General features: G+C 38.1%; 1 protein-coding gene across 6 annotated transcripts in view; it reads left to right on the forward strand.

Moving 5' to 3' along the window:
- Nucleotides 1-3,852: 3,852 nt before the first annotated feature.
- The window catches only part of CACNA2D1 (calcium voltage-gated channel auxiliary subunit alpha2delta 1), a 425,079-nt gene continuing 405,787 nt past the window's right edge, over nucleotides 3,853-23,144 (forward strand). For all 6 annotated transcript variants that reach the window (XM_064487623.1, XM_064487624.1, XM_064487625.1 and 3 more), the window contains exon 1: nucleotides 3,853-4,285. In XM_064487623.1, the coding sequence (XP_064343693.1) occupies nucleotides 4,191-4,285 (95 nt within the window). In that variant the 5' untranslated portion in view covers nucleotides 3,853-4,190. The remainder of the gene's footprint in view (nucleotides 4,286-23,144) is intronic.

The following is a 23,144-nucleotide window of genomic DNA, read 5'->3' on the forward strand; positions in this document are numbered from 1 at the left end:
TCATGCTGTATGTGATGTTTTTCTGAGATGTGCTTGCGTTCAATGGGGGAAGGAGGAGAGGAAGCACAGAAAAAGGAAAGAAAAATGAACTGAGTGAAAAAAATTCTATGATTAGCAGAGAGTGAAAAATAGAATAGCATTAGACCTATTGCTTTTGGAAGATACGATGGTGTTTTAAATTAAGTGTTAATTTTTCTCAGTACTTAGGTTGGCATGAGTTTGCCAGTCAGAGACTCTGATGGGCAAATAATAAAACTTACAGAATACTTGGTTAATGTTACTTTGTGTCCATCTAGAAAAGCCTTTCTTTCCTCAGAAGTTAAATGTGGCATCTGTCAATAGCTGTATTATTCAGGAGAAGGAAAAATTTCTTCTAAATATTTGTCTTGTTTTTATGGTCTCGATGTGCTGCTTTAGTTTAAAAATACTGAATGTGAATGCTGACTTGAAAACCCACTACACGTTCCCTTAATCATTCTTCTGGGAATTGATACTTCTGAGTTGCTAGCATTCCTAGTCCCATCTCCTGAAAATATTCCCCAAGGACACAGATAGTTAAAGCTTTTTGTCCATCTGTAACTTTAGCTTTCTCTGGCGCACATCTATCTGTGTGCGTAGAAGCATGGTAGTGCCTCAAATCACAAGTATTTCTGATGGTGGCTCTTACAGTATATATCTCAGAGACAGGTCAGTTACTCTTGTTTGCTGGTGAAAAATAAGGCCTGTTGTCAGTGTTTCCTTTAGTTTTCTTAAGATATGCCAAAAACCTACAAAATGAATCATTTCCTTTAAAACTTTTCTAGCCAAGGAGAATTATTCTCTTTCCTTCTTTCTTGGTGTCTGTCTTTGTATATGAGAGCAAAAAAAAAAAAAAAAAAGGAAAAAGACAAGCCATTTTTAGATTTACTTTGTCCTATTCTTTAATCCAAAATGTTGAAGAAATTGAAAAATAAAGTCATAAAAAGCATGCTCATACATACATACAGAAATATGCCTACAGAAAAATACAAGAGAAATAGAATTGTATGCTACCAATATGCATAGTATAACCTAAAACAAAAAGGGAGTAAGAGGGAACATGTTATGGCTATTACATTCATTTTGTTCTTTGTTCATCTTCAGTTAAAAATGAAATGTATGTGAATAAATTAAACATTTACAGATAATAGCAATTAATAGTTAGCCAGAAGTTATAAATCATAAATGTCATAAGTCAGTGTTCTGCATAAAATAAATCTTTAAAAATTTTTTTAGAAATGACTAAATACAAACATCTGCAACTCTTCACTCTTCTTTCTTATTAGAACATTTCCTATTAAATGAATAGTAGATACTGATTTCTTCTTGCTCACTTATAGCCGATAATTCAAATTTTACCATCGATCCTTATGATTTATAAACATTTTGTCTTGAATGGCAAATTTTGGTGCCTTAAAATTTTATTCAGATTAATGGGATATGATCTGATTTTCATGGAATTTTCCAGAGTAACAGAACCAAGCTGTAACAGTGCGTTATAGAAGGCTATGGTTAGTCACATAATGCTATGTTGTGAAAATGGTCTTGGTTTATTTTAGCTTTCATACATAAGAAACAAAAGCCACATTTTGAATATCCTCATTAAAAACGTTTGGGTTGATAAAAAGCAATTAACAGCAAACATCACAACAGAGCATTAAGCAATGATTTAGGCTTACAGTTGACAACCAACCCTTTCAGAAAGAATTGTAGAAGCAATATCTTTGTTCTACAGCTTCAGATATTAGAGAACACAGTACTTCATCAGAGTGATCCAAAGAAACTGAGATTTGGCTCAAAGGCCAACCAAGTTAATAATGAAGGCTGACTTACCTTCTCTAGAACTTTATTACATTCTTGTATTCCTTAAGCTCTGTCTCTTAAAGATACAAAATTGGAAGTGGTGTACCTTAGTAGGAGTCCGAAGTCATTGAAATAATTGACAGAATATATCATAGTTTGATGCAGTGTGCCTATCATGATACCAACATATCACATAGACAATAATGGGCATCCAATTCTGCCATTCTTAATCCCCATGCTAGGGAAGAAAATCTGTTTTTGAATCATTTAAAATTGGGGGGGAAAAGATGGACTTAACTATTTAGATCTGATTTTGGAGTGGAAGGCTATCTTCAGTTATATAAATTATCCTTCTGAGCTCTAGTTCTCAATCCTATTGCATCCCACTTATTCTCTCATTTGCTGGCTCTTGCTGCCACACTCTCTGCTAAGCAGAAAACAAAGTCAAGTCACGGTAGGGTGCCTTTTGTGAGGCCACTCAGAGTAAGAAGAAAGAAACAAAGAGCAAGATAGAGATGTAGAGAATTTAAAGAAAACAAATGAGGCACACACACAAGGTAAGGAGGAAGGAAACATCACTGGGCCAAGAATTGGAAATCACATAGCCTTTAAAAAATTTTGCTAGTTAGTATTATCAGTCTTCCTTGTTTGGGAAGGTTGCCTTTATGAGATGGAAAATCAATTCCGAATTAATAAAGGCCTTTCTCTCTTCATAAGCTCCTCCTGAAACTAAAGAAGGGCTAATTAAAAATCTGATGGTCTCCTCCTAATTACAGCTTTTACACATGCAGGATGGTCTTTTTTCTTTTTCTTTTTTCATCAGTAATGGTGCGAAAAGTGCTCTAATAAACTACTGGGGAGGGGGGCATACGAATTTAAGGTGTTTTTAAGGAAACCTTTCCACCTGGTGCATCAGCTCCTTCCTGAGGAGGCTGGTGTGGTCGGGAGAGGCCTAATCCAAGACCCTTCTGTTTTTCCTACCAGACGGCCCGAGCACTCCTGCCACTGCTTCTCCTGGAGGTGGAGGTGAAAACCGGTCCGCATTGCTGCTTCCTAGCTCTCTCCTCTTCCCTTAATTCCTCCTCCATATTTCAGGCACATTTCGCAGTTGCCACTTGTTCCTGCTGCTTACTCTTTTCATGCCATCACACAAAGTGAACTCATCCTGCAGCAAGCTTGTCAAGGCAGGGTAGTCCAATGGCCAGACCAGGGCGTTTGGGACCTTTTGGAGGTAGTCTCACTAGGATGTTACAGAGCCTTTCTTGTGGCACTGTGCTCCCTGGATGTAGAGTCTTCCCTCCACCCCTGTCCTATTGCACGGCAGGACTAGGGTTTTACAGCGTCAGGTCCTCAGCCCGGACCCTGAAGCTCGGTCTTCGCCAGGTGAGGTTCCCGGGCGTGGGGCTGCCGCCACCTTTGGCACTCTGCCACGCTGGAGGCTCTAGCCTCAGGCACTCCCGGGCAAATAAATGGTGCCACCTGGTAGTGAGTTAAAAGTGGTGCTTTAAAATGCAAATACAAACCCCTCCTACACTCGTTGTCAAATCACTTCTCCACGATTCCTAGGCAGGCAGTGGATTCTACGCTTGGGGAAAGGCTGGGGGGAACACTGCCTTCCGGCGCAAAAATAGCCCCAAGACGCAAGCCAAGTGCTCGGCTGGAGCTTCTGCAGCCTGTGGATACCCGCTGGGCGGCTGGCTGTCCCCCGGGAGCCCCGCGTGGTCGGCTCCCCTCCCCCTCCGCACGCCTGGCGGCAGGAGCCAGCCGGCGCCGACTTTGGGAGTTCCTCTCTGCCTTGTATGGAGGGCTGCTCGGGCCCGTCTCCACCCGACTGCTCTGAGGCCCAGCCCTCCCGCTGCCCACCCCCAGCCACCTCCCTCTGACTTGCCCGGAGAAGCCAGACGGAGCCTCTTTCCGCCACAAGTCTCTCCGCCTGCCATTCCCCTATTCCTGCAGCCACCCCCAACCCCTCCCCAGTGCCGTCACCCTTCCTCCGCCCCCGCCCCCGCCTTCTCCAAAGCAATCGGGGGAATAAATCAGTGAGGAAACGGAGAGAGAGCGAGAGCGCGCGAGCGCCCGCGGGCTCGCCCAGGTCTGTTTCCAAAGTCGCCCTTGATGGCGGCGGAGGCAAGGCAGCCTCGGCGCGGAGCAGCCGACGCGCGTTAGTGGGTCCGCCAGCCGCCGCCCCTACCCCTGCGTCGGGCTTCGTCCCTGTCGCCCCCTTCGCTGACCCACGCCCCGGCCCCAGGCGCTCCAGCCCTCAGACGTCCGCGGTCCGCAGGGACCGTGCTCCTTCTCCTCCCGTGGTTTCCAGCACCGGTTCTTCCCCCGGCTGGGGTGGGAGGCGAGATTGATCTTCGATCGCGAAGATGGCTGCTGGCTGCCTGCTGGCCTTGACTCTGACACTTTTCCAATCTTTGCTGATCGGCCCCTCGTCGGAGGAGCCGTTCCCTTCAGCCGTCACGTAAGTCGCGGGGCCGGGCCGGCAGGGCGGGGAGTGCGGCCCGGGAGGTGCCGTGGAAGCTGGGCACCGGTTCCGTTCCCAAGTTGCGGGGCTTTTCTGCCCGTGGGGGTGGGGAGCGAGCCGGGCTTGGATGTGGAGAGGCCGAGCGCGAGGTGCGCGCGGCTCGCTGCCGGAATGCGCATGGAACCGTCGTCTCGGGAGCCTCGGCGGGGCCGGGCTGTCCCGAGGAACGTCCACCGACGTCTCCTGGCTCCTCAGCCCATCTCTGAAAGGATTCCTTGGACTCACGGAGTTTAGCTGTACTGTAGGAAAAAGTTTCTAGCTATATACCCGCTCTCATCAAACCCAGTTCAATAAAAAGTTGTGTTTGGGTTCGGTATTTTGCAAATCGGTAATTGCAGGCTTGCCGAGGTAACGGGGACTTCTCCCGCACTTGGCCTCTGGGATGCTAATTGCTCTAGTATCCAAACTCGTTTAGATCCCAAATTACTGGGCGCTCTCGACAACCTTTCTAGTAGAAGAGTGCTCGCTCCTCGCACCTAGCTGCTGTCTACCCCAGGGGCTCGCAGGTGTTGGGACTGTGCCATTCAACCGCCCTCACCCTCTATTAGAAACATCTGAGTGCCGGCAGACACGCGGTTCCTGTTCTTAGAATGAATAGAACTTGTTCTTTGGGGGAGGGACTGAGCGTTTCCAGAATCTCCTGTAATTTTCTCTCATTTTTAACATTTCTAAAATAACTTTAAAAAACCTCGCTGCTGTTCTGGAAATAGAGTGTTTAAAGGTAGCTATGGAATCACACGGCAGGAAGGGAATGAAAATAATAATTCTCTCAGGCTGGAAAAAAGAATCAAAGTCAGTGGCACATAAAAATGTATACATATTTTTAAATGCACTGAATAGCCTATCAGGCATTCTGGGAAAGCATTTATTTTGGTTCTTGAAGCTACTTTAAAGCTGCTAAGAGTAGGTAATTGTAAGTGGATGAGTCACTTTTAATGCATTTTACATAACAAAAACAAAGCCCAAGGTAGCCTTCCCGTATTTTTGCTGTTGGGAATTATTTGCTGTCCTTTGTTGGCTGAGTGCAGAATACTGGAGTTTTTGGTGGTTACTAACTATCAGTCTTTACCAATTGAAACCCTGCAGCTATTATTTAAGATCCAGCTTAAAGTATTTATTACCTTAGATGTCAGTGCAAGAATCCAAAGGAAGCACATTCTAACCCGGAGAAGGGGAGTGTCTGATATTTTTTGTCATTGATTTACAGTCATGTTCCTTTTTAGATAATCTTCCATAAAAATAATTGCAGATCCTTTTTGTTATGAAGGAAAAGGGTAAATGCCATCTGTAGATCTTCCTTTAATTGGCAGGATGTTCCAAGCAGATGTATTCAAACATGAAAAAAGAAAGAATTACACTAAAGATGCTTCAAATTTATTCTCTCTTATTAAGAAATTACACTTAATTTTTTTAGGCTTTTTGTAGCATGGCCTCTAAAGCAAGAACTCAAGTGAGTCGCTTGCATTTTGTGTCAAAGAAGAAGCTCTTTAAAAAAGAGTCAACGTGTCTGGTTTACACATTTTCAGAGTGTTGTTTTTAACTGCCAATTTTTCAATATTTCTATCCTTTGGAGGGAATGTATCATCACACCATTGGGGAAAACCATGACTTCTTAAGATACAACAAAATACAATCTTTTATTTCTGAACAGACCATGGTAAAATATTAATGGTAAAAATCCTTATTCTCAGAAAGACATCTGCAATAAATACTTTCCTAAAATTAAAATAGCTCAATTTTCATGGTCAGAAATTCTCTAAAGCTAAAGAAAATAAATAGTGGGCAAAAATAGGAATTAGGAAGCCACGATTTCTTTTCTTTGAAAGGACTTGAAATTTATGTTTTTAACAATGAAAATTTAAGGTATTTTCAAATAATACAAAACATTAGTTATTTTGTAAAAAAGAGATTACTACTAGATTTTGTAGGGCTAAGTCAGTCTCTTATAGGAAATACCAATATTTTTGTAAGGCTTCTGCATCTTTAATTATTTGAAAAGTTAGTAACTCCATCTTCTGAGGAGAGGAGAAATGATAGTTGACATTTGTATTTCATCTTCAATTTCTGAATAAACTTTATGAAATTAAAAATAATGCAGCGTTAATTTTACCAAGATGCAGTGCCATTTGCTTTTTCTTTCAAGAAAAGAATTCATATGGAGTATTCATCAGGATAAATCTCAAGTATTTTGGAAAAATTCCAGGTTCGTAAAACTCAGTACAAAGATTATAACATCACTAAAGGTGAATTATTTTACTTCTATATGTACATTTCTGAGAAAATAATTAGTAAATTCTCTTCAGTATTTGATCATTTTATTTTTCCCAGGAAAAGTAATGTAAGAAGTTTTTATCATCAGATGAGAAAGTATATGTCACTAATACAGTATAAAATTCATTATGCACTCATTGAAATGGGACCTGAATTAGAATTAGTCGTACTAAATTTTTTGTTTGTTTAGTGTTTACAATCATATTAAGGGCTTAAGTATTATAATAAAACAAATATATCATTCTAAATATTTTCTTTAATTTTCTCTGGTTTAACATAGTAGTTAAACTGTAAGAGTTAACACTAAAATAACTGGTGTTTTTTTTTTTCAGACAAAGGAAGCAATTTTGATAAAATTCTTTTGCAAGGTTAGGTTTTTCTTTGGGAAATGATTGTTTCAATAATGTGTGAAACATAAATATGCCATATGGTAGCAACCACCTAATGCATGTTGGTTTGTATGTAAGTGGAAAATACATCATTTTAATGTTAAAGTATGCATATGTTATGTTGATAGTTTAAATTGTAGTTTTCTAAAAGGGAGTTATCGCTTGTTCTAGAAATAATTTCTTGGCACATACGTGAAGGCACGTCTATTTTAAAACTCAGGATAATATGTATGGTAGCCAGTATTGTAATGTTAATTTAAATCTGTCCCTCCTAATTTTAGAATCTATTTACAAATTCAGTTTTTAAAAAAGCATGTAGTTATAACTGCTGTTCTTGTTAAACTTTTATCTCAGTCACATCAAAATGCCAATCAGTCTAGAATAATTGGCTGAGAGCCCATTGGTATATGGGGATTTTAATATAAATTACATAATGGGATAAATATATTAGTAAGATTTACAGGTATCTACAGGAAATAAACATAGCATCTCGTAAGAGAATAGTACTTTTGTTTTAACTAATTAGGATATAAATCTTTTTTTTCTATTATTAGACACATTTATATTTAAAGGCTATAGAAAATAAATATATCTATGCCCTAACATTGGAGTGGATATCTTTTTCATGTATTAGAAATGATATAATTATTCTTATCTGGGCTTAGCAGTTTCTATTCACATAATACATATAGAAGGAAATGTGCCTTATGATAAAATATGAGATAAAGTATTAAATGTAAATTAAACCCTGAAAACAGTGAACATTAATAAGTCCCTTTCTCAGATCTTGGATTTGTTCTCATCAGCTTAACATGACAACATTTATTATTCCACAGGTTTATATCTACTGTTGCATATTTTAAGTAAATATTTATCAAAATGCAACAGTAGATATATTTTTCCAGAAGAGTAGTAACATGATATTGCATTTATTAATGTTTATACATGAGTATATGTGTAGTTGTTTGGATTGGCATCTGAGTGAGCATTAGGCAGAGTGAAATGGATATAATCTAAAAAAAAATTTGAAAAGATGTAAGAATCTAAGCTTACTATAGTTTATAAAAGGAAATAGAATGTACTTTTATTTTTTTCCTATGGCTTTCACAAATTTAATTTAATAAATACATGTAAAATCAGATAAACTATAGGAAGTTCATTTTGAAAATAGATAAAAACATTACCACTCTTTCTTCAAGGAAACCTTGCTGGGTAACCTTTCCAATATTTCACCAACTTTGATAAAAATGCCATCATAAAATGCTCTTCCTTTTTGAGTTTATACATGGTAAGTTTTTGCAGAAAAAAAACCACACGCAAATTATGTACTCAAATTTATTGTTTATGTTTAGAAGTATATATTCATAAGAAATAACATATTTAGGATCTTAAAAAATAATACAAAAATTGTGCCCGTAACAAACTATATTACTTAATTAATTTTTCTCTAGAGTATCGTTATATATAACACATACGCAGAAATTTGTTCTCTTTATTTTTTAATATAAATGAAAATATCCAAGAAAGTAATTTGTTCTGAATTCACAGACTGTCTTTAAACTGTTTATAACCTTGAAGTGGAGATTTACATGGTTAAAATGAAATATATTTTAGGCATTTTGCCCAGTTGGTTTATTTCCTTCAGTGTGTTAGATGGATGGTTAGAATCAACTCTAACTGAATATACTTAGAAATTTGGGGAAAAGAATCAGAATTTGTTGCAGTATTTCTACAGAGTTACATTTTATTGTTCTTTAAGTGACAGCCTTCCATCATTTGTAATAAAGGAGCTATCTGTCCTAGTATTTTAAAAAGCATGTAAGCTGCTTACCATGGGGAATGACCTGTATTCTATTACATCTATTCCACATTTATGTAAGGCTTACATTGTGCAGCAGGCACTGTCACACTGTGGCAGCCAGTCCTTCTTTTCATGGACTGTCGGCACGTAGTACCACAACTGTTCCCAGGCCATTGACACATTTTCTTTCCAGTAGACTTGGAACTGTGCTGGGATGGCCAACCATGTACCTTACACCTGGGTCATGTTTTGTGGGTACAAAACGTGGAAAAGATTGTCATACTGTTTACAGAGTTGAAGGAAAAAAGTGATTGACCTCAATGTCAATTGAATAAAAATGGTAGCACTTTGTGAAGAATACTGTCTTTACCACCTTTCCTTGAGGGTCCAAAGTATATTAACGTTGCATAATTAGATAATTTGTCTGGTTGATCGTATTGTGGTATTGTATTAAATAGATAATATTGTATGTGTCTATCTGTCCATAGCTTTATATCTCTGCCTCTGTGTCTGTCTGTATGTGTGTACACACACATGTATTTAAAAAAACAAAACTCCAGGTGGTTAGACAGGGTAGAATGACCTCAGTAAGGTAAGTTTATTAACAATGTGCATGCTTTAAAATCTCTGCCAATCCATACCTATTTATAGGGATTCAGTCCAGAGTATTTTTACAACACCAACATTTAAGAGTAATTTGTTAAATAACATAAGTTATTAACATAATTGATGAGTAACAGAAGAAATGGGATATCAAAGGTAGGTTTGTCATCTTTTAAACAAGACAAATATGAGGAAGAGAGTATTGCCCTTGAAGTGTTGGACATTTATTAAAAGGTCTTTGTATAGTAAGCAGTGTTACTTCTGCCATTTAGATATGGGATACTTTGAAATTTGTAAGTATTAAACATTTCGTGTGACATGTTTTAGAAACGAAGGATAAATGTGCACAGATTTTAAAATTTTGTAAAACAAACTTTGAGATTTCTCTTTCTTATAGGCAATTCCATTTCTCCTTTAAAATTTGCCATTTATACAGATTCTAACAAGATTATAAACAAGGAAAAGATTGACATTGTGGCCTCAACAAACAGGCACACTTTTACAGTTAATTTCAGTAATTCAGAATCAGGCTGTTATACATGAAGCAATATTTAAAGTTCTCTTTGAATATGAATGTAGAATATTTCTGGCTAAATGTTATTTTAACATTTGCTTCTGCTGATTTTTTTTTAACCATATGCTTCTGCTGGATTAAAAAAAAGTAGGATACATTCTAAATTCTGTATCATAAATGGAAGAATAACTTAAGCTAGAATGATGACAGTGGAATATAATGGTGCTGCCCATTTAAAATTTTAAATTCAGGTTTGGGGATAATGGTACTGTTTATCTGAAGTTCTTTTCCTTGAGTTATTAAAAATTTATTATGGTAGTCTCCTGGCAAATTATGAAACATAATTCCTGTATTCTTTTATTCAAATAATTAATTGCTGATTCTTCTCTTTCTTGCTCTTTCTTACACACACACACACACACACACACTTACTATTAGTCACAATTTATTGTTATTTGTACATAATATCAAATCAAATGAGGGAAAAGTTTTTTTTTTCCCCCCCTCAGGTTCCCTGTGAGCAGAAATCAATTTTGAGCTTTCTCACTTGAATCTTCACTCGCTGTTTCAGGGGACTTGCTCTTACTCCTCTATATTTCTCTCTCTAGGATGGTTGTTGAGGGATTTTGATGCTTAGATAAGTCTGTAATATGTAATCAACACATTTACTGAAATTGTCAAAAGGTCTGGACAGTTGTTTCTTTTGACATTTGCCCACAATCGTACTGCGGGGTTAATTGGGGAAAACGGAAGAGAGCAAGTAAAATTGGTTTCTAAGATACGTACTCTCAAGCTATACAAAGGGATGGTTAGACATTAATGATGTGTTATTTTGGGGGTTAAAGGAAGAACAGCGCAGTGAAATAAATGGGCTTAGGCACACTAGGAAAATCTGTTTTAACGAACTGATCAAGAGGCATTGTGAAGATGCTGTGAGGAATGATGTGTATGTCTCTAGGGTAGACAAAGGAGCCTGCTGATTTACGAGGTTTGAAATTACATAAAAGATGCTAAAAGTGGCAGTTGGTTATTTCCTTCTTTCCCACTTCCCATGGGAGCTTGGTTATCCTGGACATGCTGTTTACATATTTGTTTTTTGAGACCTAAATATTCATATATGGAAATTCACCTTAGAAATCAAAGACAATAAAAGTGTCTAGGTCTCAAAAAATAGAAGCAATTAAGCTGTCTTTTTTTTTTTTAATAAAACCCGAGGAAAATGGTTCGTTGGATAAGTAATATTAGTATAGCACTTTATTAAAAGCTCAAATGCTAATAATCCAGAAAGAAATTCTGTTAGTAAATTTCTTCCATTATATTATAAGAAATGAAATAACTTGCAGGTTCTAGGCTTCTGGATAGTACACCTGACTCGTTAGACCTCTAAGTACATAGAATGTCTTACATTTTAAAAATAGTTTTAATTTATGCTGTCTCTTTTAAACTCTCCTGCTTCAAAGATTTTTAACATCAAATGTAATTTAATTCAGTGATGAATGCAATTATTATTATTCAGTGCAAATTATGTAGTGCATTGAACTGAATGCTGAGAATCCAGATTGAGGAAGAGAGTCCCCCTATGAAGATATTCACAGCTCCAGGCTGACGTGAAGCAGTGGAATCTGACAAAGCAAGACCAAGGAGAGACACATAGCATGGTGAAGAAAAACTCACAGGCTGTTTCATGTTAGGCATAGGACTCCTGGGTGGGAAGAGATGTTGGTAGGACTGGATCGTGAGTTTGAGTCGAGGTTACACAATACTTATATAAGAGCTATCTTATACATGACCCCAAGGGGAGTTGGGCAGTGTGCACAACACTTGGATATTTGTGGTAGCCCAGCTCTCTATACTCGAACAAATTTGGCTTTAACCCTAAGATTTGTAAGTTTAAAAGTAAAGTTTTGAATCATAGTATGTGGAAGGTGGATTGAAAAGGACCAGCATTTGAAGCAGAGACAGTGAGAGCTGTTAGTAGACCATTGCCGCATTCCCAGAGTGAGAGATGCCCAAGTTGTAAAAAGAATAGTTGCAGTGGGAAAGCAAAGCAGGGATGAAGCAAAATGTAGAAGTGAATTTTCAGGGGCTATTGGTTATGGGATTTAGGGAATCAGGAAGAGAGAAGTGGAGATGACTAAGCTCTTTAACAGGTGCATCATGTTATATTGAACTTCCTAGACTAGAGAACACAGGAGGAATAGCAAGTTGGTGGTGGGGTGAAGGTATTGTGCTCACTGATGGACAATTTTGAGTTTGCAGTGTCTGTAGATGACCATTAGAAATATGTATCTGAAGAGGATTTGGAGTCACATTCAGTGTCTTTGAAGCCAGAGAACAGATCCATCCATTCCTTTAGCAAGTATCTATTTAGTATCTTTTAATATAAGCATTGTGAGTTTCAAAAGAAGAGTTTTGATTTACAGTTGCATTTGCAGGGAGGTCACACAAGATGAGCCCTTTAAGGAAGTTACCATGCCGTTGCTGATGCGAGAGCAGTTTTAGTAGAATGTGTGGGATGCAAGCGTGGTTTCAGTGCCTTGAGGAGCTTGTGGCAGGTGGGAATATGAAGGCAGCAAATGCAGGTTGTTCTTTCAAAAGGATCTTGGTGATATGAGGAAAGGGAGAGAGAAAGTTCAGAGGAAGACAGTGGAAGGGATTTGGTGTTCTTTTGTCTTTTGTAAAGAATCATAGTTACAAGGCCATTTAGGATTGCAGGTAGTTGAAAATCGTAGGACTGTCTTGAACCAAAACGGGAAATATTTTTCAGTGCTAGTGGAGGTGCGTCATCAGTCATGGGAGTCAAGGTGAAAGATGTGCTGACAGCTGCTGAGAGGAGTGGAGCTGTGACCAGGATCTTCTGCTCCAGCCTCTGGTTTTCTTTGACTCCTCATTCTTCTCTGTCCTTGCAAACTGACTATCTGCTTCCTGGTGCTCATGTTCTTAAATGGCTGTCAAGGTTTACATTTTCCCCACTAAAGCTTTGATTCAGTGTGAGACTAAAATCCTAGTCCAAAACATAGCCTCCTAAAGAAGAAGTGTTGCTAGTCTGAATATGGGCCAGATGGCCATCTGGAGACAATTCAGTTGTGACCAAAAAGAATTTTGGTTGCCTGAGCTTGGGTCACTTCTCACACCCTGGTCCCATCTGACTAGGAGGTATTGCATTGCAGCAGACCAGTTGCTAGTACCATGGATAGAGGAGGAGGAAATTCTTAGAAAAAAAGCTCTTGGGGGTGGGGGGAAGGTTGTAGAGACAACTAAATAAGTGTTACCAGGGGGGAGATTTGAGCATATCAGAGAGAGAAGACCAAATGGCAGAGAGATGAAAGAGATGAGAGAGGCCATAATTGATGGCTGAGTGTTCTGATAGAGGCAGATGAGGAAGGGATCAGGACGAAAAACAATGTCTTACAAAGTAACTTTTGAAATATGAAACAGCCTTGAGAATTAAAGCAGATGGTGGGAGTATAGGATAGGTACACTTTTAATTTACTGGAAATGTTTTTGGAGTAATGTTCCAAATTACATATTCTATTCTCAAGAAGGAATGATGTGATTCAGAAATGTAATAAATGCACGTTAGTAATGTTCAGTTTTTGAAATGTACAGACTAGAGGTTTTCTTTACTTGATAGTAACAAGACTCTAGTATATCACTCTATTCCCTGTGGACACAGCAACATTTGATTCTCTTTTGTCTTTATTTTTCTTTGAGTTATTTTTTAAGTAGAGATTATCATCTTGAAGATGCACACAGTTTTGCGAAATGTTATTAGATTTAATAACTGTATGTGCATTTTGAAATTGCACCATGGTGGGGTGAAGGAACTCTGCACCCCATGGTGTTAAGAAAGGTGTTACAGAAGTATCGAGGAAAAGGAAACAAAGAGCGAATAGCTCTTGCTTTTGGCAATTTAGTATTAATTCACTTACTAATTTTTGGGCAGATAGGAATCGTTTATGGCCCTGCTCTCTTGGTGCTTCCCCCACCCCATATTCCAATCTTTAGCAGAGGGCAGAAATTTGAATTGAAACAGATCCTTGTAAAAAAAAAATAGTAATGAATTTGATAAAATAACAAACCACTGACAGAATATTCTTGCAAAGCATGTCCATGGTCATTCAGTGTGTATAGAGGCACTTTGGATCTCCTGAAAATCGTGGGCAGCTGCCATCACAGTAATTCCCTGACCCTCCAAGATGACTGAATGAATGGTTAGGATCGCAAATGCCGGAAGAGCTAAGAATCAATCTTCATCTCGTTGGTACCGGTGCAGTGTGGAAAAACCACCCTTGTGGTTTGTAACAAGAGATGAAGAGTTAGCGTGGGCTATTTATTTCCATTTTGTGACTGCTCTTTTTACTCTTCCATAGGTGTTCACAGTTTGAGCTAATTTTGATGTCTCTACCTGCAGAATGTCTGGACACTAATCATTACTCATAGCTATATTTCACTTACTATAATATTGCTTTCTGACATTTTTTGAGCTCCTGTATGCCAGGCACTGTGAATTAACACCCTGCATGTGTTTGAATCTGTCCCACCCTCACGTAAGTCCCCTAACATGAGTGTTTGCTGCCCTTCTGTGGTAGGAGCCTTGATGTCGTAGCATCTGTTATCTCACCCTTCCCGTTCTTGTGGCCAGCTGCATATTCCAGCAGTGAGTCCGAGGGAGAAGAGGAGTCAGTGTAGAGTTGAATTAATACTAAATCCCAATTTCTCCATCTGCAGAACAAAGGGAATATTGAGCTAGTCCTGAATCACGGTATTGTCTTATGGGGATCAAATGAGAGGACGCGTGAGGAACTTTGAAGGACTGCTTAACAGCTTGGCTCTATTGTTTGTACCATGTGTGATTTTTCTGCCTTCAAGAGATCATGAATTGATGACTAAGGATTAGTGAGCTAGATTATTGTGCTAATACATCATTTGGGCCATGAGAAAAACCTGACAGTAATGGGGAAAGGAGTGCTTAGCAGGTCTTAATAGTGTCTCTTCCTAAATCTTGTGTAGCTTTTAATCATAAAGAGAAAAAGAAAGGAGATGCAGTGGACTAGAGTGAGTGAAGTGTCTGTCTCTGGGTGAAGGACGCACCCTGTATCCTAAAAGGGACCACGAAGAAAGCAGAACCACAGAGGATTTGATGTGCTTTGTCTTGGCATTTCGGCCAGCACCTGTTGTGTGAGAACTGAGCCACAGGAGGTTGAGTCTATTTTTAAAAGTCGTAACTTTGCCACTGATAACCTCGCATTGTCAAACAGAGATGTGGGTTTTCAGCTTCAAGACAGAGTCTTTGAAAGTAAACAAAGCGGTCTGTCTATCCATGGTGTTTATAGCAGTGATTCCAGACTGCCCTACAAATTGGGCAAAGACAATAGTAAAATCGAGACCAGTTGCCTTTTTAGCAACCAACACAGAAGTCAGGAGAAAATCTGCCAAGGGTGTACTGGAAAAGGCCAATTTTCGTTTGACTCATCCAAGTGATGATCCGTTATACTCATTTAACCCCTCCCCTTACCTTACAGTATAAATGGAGACTAACCTTTCACGAACACTCTTCTCTTGTTGGTAGAAATCAAGCACTGAAATGAAATTTCTGCTGCATCCTTTTAATTGATTCGAGGATGGAAGAGATGTATGAGATGAAGTGATACGTTAATACCACAACTCGTGGGCACAACCTGATGATAAACATCGAACGGCAAGTTTTCAAGTGCCGGGAACCTGCCCTTTTATGGCAGTGATTTTGACTTTTGCCATGGAAAGGAATGTGTAAAATTCTTGTGATGTCTGTCACTGTAAAAATACCAACCCTTTGCCATGACATTATATTAGACTTGACTTGAATTTGCATCTGAGAAAATGTGAGGAGAGATAGAGGGCTATGTGAAGCCCCAGGAGGGTGGGCACCATGGGTGGGTGTGCAGATTGCTCTAAATTAAACATGCAGAATGCTTGGTCGTCTTTCAGAACACCTGATTTTCCTGTCGATGTAAATGTAGAACCCAGAATTAATTTTCATGAGGTGAAATTTTACTGTGCACGTGGAGCTCAGTTCCCAGGGGGTTGATACATGCATGGTGTTAAGGTCTGCTGGTGAGTAATTGTTGAAAATTTATATTAATACCCAGTGGTAATAAATAAACATAGGGGAATGGCAACTCATCACAGAGCAAACCATGCATGATAATTAGATGAGGTCATTCATCTCCTTAAATTATCCGATGTGACACAACCTGTCTGTGTGGTGTCTAAAAGCCAGCTGAGTCCCTGGGTGTAAATGACCATGACAGAGGGGCGGTTTGAGGGTTGCAAGCTTTGGATTTGGCCCTCCCCCTTCTGTTTTTTCATAAGTGAAGTAGATTGGCCCCTGGGGTTCTGCTTTTATAATATACACAGGGACCTAGGATCCGAGGTCAATAGACTGCTCTGGATCTGATTTTCAATTTCGTTTTTCTGCTTCCTCAGTAACCCCACCTCAATTGCAAGGAAACACATTATCTCTCTCTATCTGTATATGTACACACACACACACACACACGAGTGTATATAAATTTTTACATGTATGTGTACACACCATGTATAAAAATATCAGATGTTGGTTACATGCTAACAGCTATCATTTATGGTGTGGTTGCTGCCTTTCTAACCAGGTTTCTTCATCTGAACCCCAGAATAGATAATGATTTGAGGGACTATTTTTCAGTTGTCTCAAAAATCACTCTAGTACCAGTCTAGAGGCATAGAGAAGAAGTTAATTCTGGGTGCGTTTGAACATTAGGGCTTAATTCTCTCTTGGAATTTGCCTGGTTTGTTAGTAGTGTATATTCAAAGGTCAGCTCTACCAGTTATTAGCTGGGTAACTTGAACAAGTTAACTCTCTGATTGCTCAAACTTCATAAGGTTGTTGTGTGATTAAGAATGTTAATTCTTGTGAAGGATGAACATAGAAAGCACTGGATGAATTTAATTTGATTAGAAGCAGGAGAATTGAGTGGAGTCAGGTGACTTGGCTTCCTGTTTGTCTCCACCACTCACTAGATTTGGGACCTATGTAGGTGACATCTTGTGAGGAAGAATTCCTGGCTTTAGCAACTTCTATAATTGCTCACCACCCAACCATTTCCTAAAAACTTGGTCTTAGTTTTCACATACTTGGACTCATGTGTCTGTTGAATATAAACTAAATCTTTCTTCATACCTGAGTGTTCCACTGTCTGTGAGGATGCTTCTGAAGAGGTCCTGCCTCCAGCCCCTACGTTTTCGTTTTCTCTCTTGTAATCTTTCTGAAAGCAAAAATGGTAAAGTTTGATGTTTTCCTCCCTTTTTAACCCTCTGGGCTATTCCCAGTTGCACTAAAGCACAGTATGGTACTAGACTCCTTTATATATATATACACACACATATATATACACTTGTGTGTGTATATATATATGTACATATATGTGTGTGTGTATATATATATATTTAATTGTAGTTGATTTATAGTGTGTAAGCTTCTGGTGTACAGCACAGTGATTAAGTTATTTATATGTATATAAATAACTATATATTCAACTATATATATATATATAAAAAGTATATATTCCAGACTCCTTTATCTGATTGAAGGGCTCATTAAGAAATAAAGAAATACATAATGAAGTCAGGCTATATACAAATCTCCACCAGTATCTCAGATCTCAGAGTGTCAACCAAAGTATATAAGTGTAATGACCTTACATTCTTGTGTGCAGAGGAATAACATTAGTGACCTATTGTCATGTGAGGTTTTGCTTTTGTGAAAGAAACCCTAGATGTTCTCACATGACGGTATTTCTAGTAATTGTTACAAATTGCCTGAAAATGATAACTTTAAAATATCAGCAGTAATTGTGTTACTGTGTATAACATGGTTGTGTGTGCAGAATCAGATAAAATGTGGCCTTTCCCAGTGCTTGATTAATTAGCTGTTCTCCTAGTAAGGAAATTCCTCAATGAGAGAAGTTAGAAAACCAGTTAAATCCTCAGTATTTATGCAGGAGAGATATGAATCAGATTATACAAAAAAGGTTGAAGACTGACCATGACCACTGGTTGAAAGTACAGTGAATGAAAACAAGCCTGAAGAACCTTCATAAAGGTGTTTTATATGAAGATTGAGGGATAAAATGAATCCCTTGTTTAGAGTTCAGTAATCTAGATTCATTTATTTATTTTAGTTTGGTGTATTCTATGCTGTGTAATATATTATCACAAACTTAGTGGTTTAAAGCGACGGACATTCCTTTTCTCATGGTTTCCATGGTGACAAATCCAGCCATGGCTGCGCCGGCTTCTTTGCTCAAGGTCTCATAAGGCTGCAGTAAGGTGGGGACTGTTCTGCATTTCTTTTCCGGGCTACTGCATCCTCCTCTTTCAAGCTTTTGTGGTTGTTGGCACGTCCTTGTGGTTGTAGGACTATCTCCCCCTTCCTGTTTGTTCTCAGCTCTTAGAGAGCATGCACTTCCTTCCTTTCCACATGGTCCTCTCAAAGGTCTTCTCACAACCTGACAGTTTATTTCTTCAAGGCCAGCAGGGAGCTCTCTCTATTCAGAGAAGGGGCCTGGGGGCAGTGGAGAGGGTGTGGGGTATAGCTCAGGTCCTGGGTTCAATCCCCAGTACCTTCATTAAAAAAAAAAAAGCAGAGGGCTTAGTCTGCCTTTTAAGGATTTTCAACTAATTAAGTTAGACTATCATGATAATCTTTCTTTTGATTCACTCAGAATCAAGTGATTTGGCATCTTACACAGTCCCTTCCCTTTGCCCTATAATGTAACAGTCATGGGAGTGAAATCGTTTTGTGATCATGGGTCCCCCCTTGCTCCATGAGAGTGGATGATACATGGGAACCTTAGAATTCTTCCTCCTATGGTTTTATTATTAGACAGCCATCATAAAAATCTAGAAAATGGGAACACTCATTCCTTTTGATTTCAGCTGTTCACAAGCTTTGGAAATGCTCCAAACCAGTCAGATGACCTGTCATTTTTGTCTCAGGCAAACTGTGCTTTGCCACATTGGTTCTGACCCATCCTGTAGGGGAAGTAAATTCCAGTAGCCCATGAACTACTCATTATTAGTGTTTTCATAATTAGTTAGCTGAACTTTTCACCCTCTGCAAAGAAAAGAATTCTCTGTACTGTGGTTTAAGCCAATTTATACAACTGTTGTTAATAATTGTGTAGAAAAATTATAGGACAATTCTTTCGAAATGTAAAAGATTAAGTTACTTCCAAATTAAGGTTTATACATTATGAAATCTTAGGTCTCTCCTGAAATTCTATGCATTTCCCTACCTATGTAAACTAGGGACTTCTGTAAAATCCTAATCAGCATCAATTTTTGTTTGTGCATATCTATATGGGATGTTCACATCCTCTAACGAATGCCCTAATTATTAAGTATTAATGCAGAAATGTTCATATGTAATTGAAAGCATCCATGTATGCTTTCTCTTCTACAGTGACTAGATTTAGGTGAATAGCTATGACTTCTGCTTTTCAAAGAAAATATTATCATGAGATGTTTCTTAACCATACCTGAGACTGGGTACTTAGTAAGTTTACCTTAAAGAAGGACCCCCTCCTATCCTGGATACAGGTGCTCCCTTGCTCTGCACTGTGCATACCTACTCATTTCATTATGGAAGTAATGCTGATTGTCTTATTTGTTCAGGATTTGTCTTGTTATACCTCTAGCACTAATTGATTTGCTAACACCAGGGGATTCTGACCAGAATAATTGTCTCTCTAATTCAGTGCTTTCCACACTAACTGTGCCAAAGGAACAGGGTTTATTTATTTTTTTATGAATTTCATATTCATTGCAGATACTTACTTTGGTCGAATACAGTGAAAATCAGTTGAAAAATGGAATTTAAAAAGATAGGAACCTTTGTTTTTAAATGATTAGATTCAATAGTCATAACATTACTGTTTGCAAACTGTTATAAAAGTATCTAAGCACCCTCTATTTCTGTCCTATCCATGAACTGGATTTGCAGAGTGCAGTCTGAGTAACTGTAGTTTAATTAACTTGGCTATTTGAAGTAACTAAGTGACTGGTTTTGGTTTCAAGTGACATGTTAAAAAACCTAAAATTGGAAGTTTTTCACATTAAATAATTTTGTAGATGATATGCCCCACTTTAATGCTTATCTTTTATTTTGGCTGTTAGATAGTTATGGCCTTTTTCCTCAAAATAATCATAATTTGGCTTGAAAGAAACTGCCTATTTCTGATTGTTGCATGCCTTAGTTCCTTACCAGAATTTTATGTTCTTCACAAGCAAATTTATTTGACTTTTAATGTATTCTCTTCAGAACATTTACTATTTGCAATGAGTCCAAACATTTGCTGTTGGCAGAGCAAATATTTTGGTACTGCAATAAAGATAAGGACTGCACACTCTTTTCAGGACCACTTCAGTAAGTCAGGGCTCATGTGGAAGGTAGCTATTCCCTTTTGATGGATTCTGGGATTATTTGGATATATTCAGGAAACAGATGGATACAAAATTGTTACTCCACAAAGATCTTATGTCCCAGAATCAAGATGAAAACATCTTAACACATTCCTGGGGCAGGTTGAGATTTAAAAATTTTTTTTTCATTTTGTTTTTTAAAAAAATTATCTGTAAACGTGTGCTTGGTCTTTGAGACTGAGGCTATATACAGATCTCCACCAGTATCTCAGATCTCAGAGTATCTGCCAAAGTGTAAACGTGTAAACATTCTCACTGTATTGAAACACATCTAGAATCAATCTGATCCTTGGAAAAGAAAATTAAAAGTTTTTTTTAATTTAATTTAATAAGTGTGTCATTTATATTGGTTCATATGTTCAGCTAGTAATACTGAGAATTGCAGAACTCTTTCATTTTGTAGAGTTCATTTTCTGCTTTGGCATCTGTGTGCTTTGAAATGTATGGAAAAGACTTGATTTTTTTTTTTTTTTTGGACAAAGAATATTTCTGTTGTCTATTGGTTCACCTAGAGATTTTTCTGACAGTCCATTGCTAAAGATATTCTTAAGTTGCATGCAGGATTTTATCTAACAAAACTGAGGCATGTTAGGTTTGATCAATGGACTGGCACAACAAGATGATCTGCTCTTTATTTTATGTCTTTTCTATGCAGTCCTTCTGAGTTATAGCTGTTTCTATACACTCATTCCTGAACAGTTGTCTCAAGGACTTTTATAGAGTTTTTCCAGGCTGTTGAGACAAACTAGTTTCCTAAAAAAATCAGCGTTGTGTGTTTTAATAATAATCTCTTGAAAGGTTCTTACTGTTTTTTAGTGGGTCACTTAAAACTAATTGAATTGAACTGGGTCTTTTTATAAAGATGCTGCATCTTCCAGCTAATGGTTAGGATGTCAGGTTAAGAACAATTCCACTATTAACTGCTCTAGACAAACTCTTTTTAAACTTCCTAGAGCAGCTATCAGTTCTAAGTGATTTTTAGGAAAAGTTCACAAAAGATACCTTATTGACAAATTGTCGTGTAACTTCACAGATCTTACGTAGTAAAAATTACAGCTGTTTCTGTGTAGTTTCATGAAAGATTTCTTCAAGAAAGAGAGTGGACAATTCAGCACATTACAAAGGTCATGATTCTAAGAAACCAGCTGAAATTTTACCAATGGAAATTGTCCAACACTTTGGTAACCGTTATAGTTAATTATTGCAATAAAATGTTAATTATTATTATATTTTATGTGCATATCATTTAAAATATCTTGGTGAGATGACCCCTATACATGAATATTGTAATTTATTTGCAATTTGGCCAAAAGTATGCATGAGAATTTAGAACCAGATGTCATTCATTGCCTTATAAATGTCACATCTGAAAATAAAGTGTTATCTGCTTTATGAGCAGCTTTGGGTAGGGGTTAGGCCTCTTTCTTAGAGCTACATGGAACAACGGGAATGGAAAACAGGAGTAAAGACTATATATGAACAAGGCAACCAAAACTTTTGCTACATCATGGAATTTTTATGAGGGCATAGTATTGTCTCCAAATTATCTGTGAGATTCTTCTTTTTTAGATGGCCCTGATGAAAGTCTGAGTTATTCTTTCTCTTTCCTGACAATCCTCAATTTTTAATTAGATGATGAATTAAGGCAGACATATGCAGATGTGATCTGATTAAATCTGAGCCAGCCCTACCTCCAGGTGAGCATCCTTGGAAGTGACATGGGTGTCATATTTAGTGGTGGAAGAGACAGTCACTAACTGTGTTAACATGTGGCTTTGTGTCCATCTATCTCTCTTTCCCATCTCTTTGCCTCTGTATTTACTCCTTTCCTGTCAGAACAGGGTGTACACAAGCTCTTCCTTGGCTTTATGCTCCATCCGCGATTTGAGACTTCTCCCCATTTAAAAGATTTCAAAGCGTCTCTTTTTTTCCTAAACCATTGGATAAATAGGATCTTTCTAGAGACGTTGTTTTAAAGGGAGCATATTAGCACAGATAAATCCTGAGTGTGTAGACTGTATAAATGCAGACCGTATTGTTAAAGACGATTTTTCTGTAGTTCTGTTTTGACTTGTGACTGCAACTGCCAACCGCTGTGTCAGAAGAAGAACATCTGGGCTAACTGCTTCTGAAAATTTGCTCACCAGGGTCTTGCTATAAAGTCCTGGAAGAAGTTTTGAGAGAATGACTTCTTGGGGTTTTCTGTCTAACTTCAGATACGATCCCTCAGAACTCCTGGTACCATTCTAAAAAGTTGTCATGTTAGATGGTTAGCAGTGGCACATAATAAAGTGGTGATAGATGAGAAGCTGAGCAGAGCCAGGAGAGAACTTCTCTGGATGTATGCTCTGTTTTATAATACTAGAGGAAGAATGCTGTTTTATAAAATTGGGGCCACTGAATACCAGTGTGGTAGGTTAAGAGGGAAAGACCATTAGGATAAAAAGGTAAAGATGTTTTGAAGGCCATGCACTTGAAGAAGTGTAAGGGGTAACTGAGTTATAGACTTCCAGAATTAAGTGATACCACCAATGTTAGAGGAAAGTGTGGCCTGATACTTTTCTTCTGTTCTGACTTTTCTATTTTATGTCATTCTAAACTGAAGTTTGAAAATCTGCTTTGCATAAAAAAATAGATGTTCAAAGGCATGTACTCTGCAGAATTGTTTAAAATAAGGAAACAAGGACCTCAAAACACTTAAAGCAATTATTCCTT

This window comes from Camelus dromedarius, chromosome 7 (assembly GCF_036321535.1).
Source record: "Camelus dromedarius isolate mCamDro1 chromosome 7, mCamDro1.pat, whole genome shotgun sequence".
NCBI classification, from domain to species: domain Eukaryota; kingdom Metazoa; phylum Chordata; class Mammalia; order Artiodactyla; family Camelidae; genus Camelus; species Camelus dromedarius.